Below are 5,544 nucleotides of genomic sequence, written 5' to 3'. Positions count from 1 at the left end.
CTTAGGGTTTAGAATTTAGGATTTAAGGTTTAGGGTTTCGAATTTTTGGTATGGTTTTTATACTATTTGGGTTTATGATTTTAAGGTTTAAGGTAGGATTTTATAATTTTAAAAATTTATAGATTTATATGGCTTAAATTTAAAGTTTATAAAAAACAAAGTGGATGATGACGTGGATGCCTGGCATCCACGTCATTAAAAAAACCTATTTAGTCTGATGTGATTTATGATTGGAAAAAGGATATAAGATGATGTGGTGTCACCATTTCATATAATTTTTCCTCCTCATTCAAGAGTTGAATTATAAAAAACAAAAACCTTAACAAAAACCTTGAGCAAAAAAACTTTTATTTATTTTTGATTTTAGAGACTAAAATTAATTTTCCGATACACTTACATTTATATGTAATTCTTACTTTGCTTGCTATTTGAACATCTCATCTTCAAAGAACATCAAAAGGGATGGATTTTCAAGCTTTTTTTCATACAGAATGAGCCAAAATATGCATATCAGACATTTAAAATGACCTTGGCCAGATTCTTGCTGAGTTATTAGATGCCGATGATTATGCTTCATTAAAATTGCAGTTGGTTTCACAGCTGATAAATTCGACATCCTTGACTTCTTGATAAAAAAACACAAAAAAATGCAGGAATCTCACCCAAACAAAGTGACTGACATTCAAAACTGACAAAACATCCACATATTTCAGTGATTTCCAACAATAATGGCGTGTAGTTTGTTATGAGCTGAATTATATTATATATACAAGGTAGCACAATGTGAAATTCACAATTCAGTAACAATTTCGATCTACTTCATCAGACTTTATTAAGGCTCTCTGTATTTTCATCTTCATCGCATTCAGAAGAACTGGCATCATAACTATCCAGTTGCAGGTTTTCAACATCTACTTCCATCGAAGAGCTTTGTTGCTGCTCCGAGTCACTGCTCCTTGGTGTTCGTATTACGGTTTCCTTCTTAACAACATTAAACATGATCCCGTTGCGAACTCTTTCAGGTTGCAGCAAGTCACCCTCGGATACCACGATGCTCGTGGATGCTGGCGCATTCTGATCAGAATCAGTGTTATCTGAACTTTGCTCAGAGGTCGAGACTCTGGAATCACTGTAACCAGTCATTTGCATTGCCACCGATGTGTTATCGTTCTCTGTATCGAGACTATGAAGGAATGCGATGAATTTGTTAGCTGACGATGTTCTCATTAAGGGCCCGCCGCACCTTGTCCAAGAATTGAGGTCTATACTTTCTGATTCGCTATCGCTTCCATTGGGAAAGCTTCTCTGGGAAACACGATTCCGGCTAGATGTTCCTCCGACAATAATAGGTCCTTGTTGAGTTGAAGCAGCCGTATCTGCAAGGCCGTCTTCCTCAAGAGAACCTGATGAGTTCTCTCTTGCAATGCAGTTCCATGATGGTATCCGCCTAGATGCATTGAATCTACTAGTGTTTACGAGCCCATGGGAAGCAGCCGCTCTTTCGGCACTTCTCTTGAGCCTCCGCATGTGGTTGAGAAGAGCAACACTTTCATCTAGTGCGAGTTCGATGGCGCAATTAGCTTTTATAGCAGAGAGTTTCTCCCAAGTGCACCGCCTGCCTTGGTTAGCGGCCTTTTGGAGCTCTGCATATGATGGATTTTGGATGATCTTTGAATACTGTAAACACAGACGAATTGTTGGATTAAGCAACTGGAGATTCACAACTTCAAATAAAAGAATTTTACAATTAAAGAAGGGTTGTAGATACCTGTGCGAGGGTAGCCGGCATGACCACTGTGACATCACCTTCCCAATCTTGAGCGAAGAGTTTAGCAATTCCCCCAAGTCGAAAACCAAGTTCTAACACCTGATTAAATCTGTGTTTAACTTCCATCTCCGCAAGATGAGCAAGCTACATAGGTAACAAACCATCTGATTAAGTTTGATGTTTCTAAACTTTCTTAAAGTTGTGAAGCATTTGATGTAAGCAATTCAATATTTAAACACACGTAGGAAAATATACAGGGAGTGAAGAAACCATACCTTGGCTGCAAAGTTGCCTCCGTAAGCCCTAATGAGTTCCTTAAGCCTCAAAAGTGGGGCGATGTGAGGATTAGCTTGGCTAACAATGAAATGGTTTACATTGAACAATTCCTTCAACCGCATCATTGGCAAATCACTTTCCAAACTCCCATCTCTCCAACGGCGAGCAGAAGGTGTGGTCTTCTCACCTGGGCCTGCTGCAAAAGGTGCATGGTAAGGCACAATTTCTCCAAACCGATCCTTTGCCATCAACTCCTGAGCCTCAAAGAGACCAGGAAATGCACAAGAGGCAGCTACAGCACTCCATATAACCACATGGGGTGCTGTCAAGTAATTGAGACATCGTGGCGGTTCATGCTTCCTCGGAGAGCAGACGGTGATACCAAGAATACGACCGGTCATGTCATAAGCTTCTTGAAAGGTTAAGTTGCTAGTGAGATGCCTCAACAACCTCTGCAATTGCCTAATATCATGCACCGCCCCTTGTGTCACAACCCTCCGAACCACTGCAAAGATCCCGCCCATATGATCGAAGAACTGCAGTGAATGCCAAGAGTCCTCAAAGAAGCTCTCGAGTTCAGGCCATGACCGTGTCGCCACCACCGCACACATGATTGATCCTACACTAGAACCGGCAATTATCCTTGGCAAAAGCTTATGCTCCACCAATGTTCTCACGACGCCCACATGGAAAGCTCCTAGTGATGCACCACCGCTCAAGAGCAGTGCTGTCCTACCAAAGGCATGTCTTGTTTCATGCATGAAAGCAAGCTTCTCTTCCAAGAGCAACTCTTCTGACTCGGAATCACAGACCAATTTCAGTTGAGCTGAGACCTCATCGATGTATTCTTTTATCAACTTAGGGACCTGCATTGCCACAAATAAAAAGAACATTAGACTGATACCGTTCCATTTTCACAATTCAACTCAATCAACATTTGTATCATTTCAGGAAAAAGCAAACTCAAGAACAATGCAGAGTTATTATTAAACGGTTAGCTTTTGTGATTTAAGTCAATCAACAGTTACTACAGTCCATGAGGAAAACCAATTTGATACTAATAACAACACATACAAAGCACAGTGCTTATTAATTTACCTACGCAAAGTAAAGTCTAGTTTAAAGAAACCGCCTTTCATGATTTAATTCCACTCAATAAACTCAAACAAAGCTTACTAAATGACTAACTTGCACAAACTTGTTTGAATATTCAGCTTTCATGAATCAACTCTACTCAATAAGCAATAAGCAATAAGCAAAGCACACAATTCATTTCTAAATGATTAGTTTTCATGATTCAACTCAATCAACACCAACAATCAGTTCATGACAAATACCGATTTGATACTAATTTTATTCATAGATATGAAGCACAAGGTCATTCAGGGACATATTCAAAGAACAATCAAGTTCAGAGTAATCAACTTTCATGATTAAACTACATTAAGCCAACAAACAATAAGCCAAAAAATCACAATAACATTCTGTCAAACATAATTAACTTTGATATTTCAACTCAATCGACGCTTACTATACATAGTTTTCATTTAGAAAAGAAGATTAATTTATAAAGACATAGTTTTCATGATTTAACTCAATCAGCACTCATCATCAATTCATGAGGAACATGAACTTGATACTAATTATATACATAGATACAAAATTATCAGCCATCAAGATTCAACTAAATTAAATCAAGAAACATTAAGCAAAACACACAAAGGAATTCCATATAAATGAAACGAGAAAAACCTTACCTGAAGCCTGCCCTTATGAAGGTGAGGATTACACATATTGCCAAGATTCCTAAGCAAATCGGCGCGCATATGAAACACAACATCCCTCAAAGAACCCTCTTCTCTCCGATGCCGGAGCTCTCTGAGCTTGTTCCTTACCAACTCCTCATCATAAAGATCAGCTTCGTTCATCTTGGTTGTCTCCTTCTCAAGCATTTTGGCTGCATGGCTCCATTCCTCATAGGTCAGTGAGCTTCTCATCATGCTTCGCCAGAACTTTCTCAAGTAGGCTGATTCGGCACGGGACCGGACATTGGTGAAGCGTTTCAACAAGAAGGCAATGAGGGTGACCATGAGAAGGATTCCCTGAGTGTTCTTGGGGTGGAACCATGAGAGCAATGGGACAGTGGTGTTGCGGAGGTGCCGGAGAGAACGGATGAGGAGGTGGAGGAGCTGATGCCGGAGATGGGAGACTGACGTGCAGAAGAGGACACGGAGAGCTATCGTCCGGCCAATGATCGATGACGGGCCGATAGAGAATGGATCTACACTTGCTTCGTTGCTAATATCCATTGATGGAACTTTTGGAAATAGAAGCAAAGATTGGAGTTTTAGAGTTCTAATTTGAGATGAATGGATTGGGGAGAGGTAAAGGTTGGGGAAATTGATTGGAAAACTAGGCTTTGGGTATAAATGGAAAGGATGAATGGATTCAGCTTGGAAACCCTAATAAATGGAAATGAGGGTCAAATCCACACCAAACTCAAAGTTTACCACGGATTCAACAGCTAAATAAGAAAAGAAGAACAAATGTCACCTGATTTGAGAGCTTAAAATCACCAGGAGATTCAATTGCTTGAAATTAGATTGGAAACCCTAATTGAGCTTCGCCAAAGAAGGTAACAAGGATCAAATCCACGCCAAAAGACTCAAATTTTACTACGGATTCAATCTCTAAACAAGAAAAGAACAACAAATGTTACCTAATTTTCAAGCTTGAAATCATCAAGAGATTGGATTATAAGCTTCAAACAAGTTCCGAAACCCTAATTGACCCTCGCCAAAGAAGATAACAAGGATCAAATCCACACCAAAACTCAAATTCGACTACGGATTCAATCTATAAACAAACGAAACTAAGACCAAAAAAAAAACTGATTTGCAAGCAAGAAACCACCAAAAAAATTCGATTATAAGTTCGAAATATATTCAGAAACCCTAATTGAAACTCCACAAAGAAGCAACCAAGGATCAAATCCACGGCCAAAACTCAATTACTCAAACAAAATGATAAACTAAAGAGATCCAAATCCAACTTTGCTTCCAAGAAACTCAAAGATCAGTCTTTTTTGATCAGCAAGATGAAATCAAAAGCAAATCAAGAGACATGCATGAAAAAAAAAAATCAACTGATAAATAAATAGAAATCCAAATACAGACCCGCGCATCAATCGATCGATTGAGGACAAACAAAAAAAAAAGGGAAAATTTTCGAGAGTGACGCTGATCCGAATCAGCAAATGGGATAGAGATATAAAAACCCACGAGGACTTGACTCACTTCTCCGGAAGTGGACAAAGATGAGAAAAATTAGGTTCAATCTCCGGTCTGGTTCAACCGGTTCAATCATTGGTCCAATTGAACCGAATCAACCAAGTTCGGGTTTTAAAAGAACAAAAAAAAGTAAAAATTGATTAAATTTATGTAACAATGATCCCTGGCACTAAAAAGACTAGTAACCTAATTGTACTTGACCCCATATGA

General features: G+C 39.1%; 1 protein-coding gene across 2 annotated transcripts; it reads right to left on the bottom strand.

Annotated features, from left to right (window-relative positions):
• Positions 1–542: 542 nt before the first annotated feature.
• On the bottom strand, positions 543–5,300 carry LOC120263468 (triacylglycerol lipase SDP1-like). Of its 2 annotated transcripts, XM_039271382.1 has the most exons (5): positions 4,598–5,300; positions 3,802–4,506; positions 2,044–2,910; positions 1,769–1,912; positions 543–1,677 (listed from the first exon to the last, which is right to left on the bottom strand). In XM_039271382.1, exons 2-5 carry the CDS (start codon positions 4,351–4,353, stop codon positions 823–825), a joined length of 2,418 nt encoding a protein of 805 aa, XP_039127316.1. In that variant the 5' UTR covers positions 4,354–4,506; positions 4,598–5,300; the 3' UTR covers positions 543–822. The 2 variants fall into 2 exon arrangements, with proteins under 2 accessions (XP_039127316.1, XP_039127315.1); XM_039271381.1 differs by having other exon boundaries at positions 3,802–5,300.
• Positions 5,301–5,544: the final 244 nt, after the last annotated feature.

Source organism: Dioscorea cayenensis, chromosome 6 (genome assembly GCF_009730915.1).
Source record: "Dioscorea cayenensis subsp. rotundata cultivar TDr96_F1 chromosome 6, TDr96_F1_v2_PseudoChromosome.rev07_lg8_w22 25.fasta, whole genome shotgun sequence".
Classification (NCBI taxonomy): Eukaryota; Viridiplantae; Streptophyta; class Magnoliopsida; order Dioscoreales; family Dioscoreaceae; genus Dioscorea; species Dioscorea cayenensis.
Note: the sequence above shows the minus strand (reverse complement) of the source record. Positions and strands in the feature narration are given on the sequence as shown.

Bases quoted from the DNA above. Each gene is read 5' to 3' on its own strand.
- LOC120263468 (XM_039271381.1), bottom strand. From the start codon at position 4,353: ATGGATATTAGCAACGAAGCAAGTGTAGATCCATTCTCTATCGGCCCG. The intron at 1,913-2,043 runs GTATGGTTTCTT...TTACCTATGTAG, and splicing joins GAGGCAACTTTGCAGCCAAG to CTTGCTCATCTTGCGGAGAT. The intron at 1,678-1,768 runs GTATCTACAACC...CTGTGTTTACAG, and splicing joins TGCCGGCTACCCTCGCACAG to TATTCAAAGATCATCCAAAA.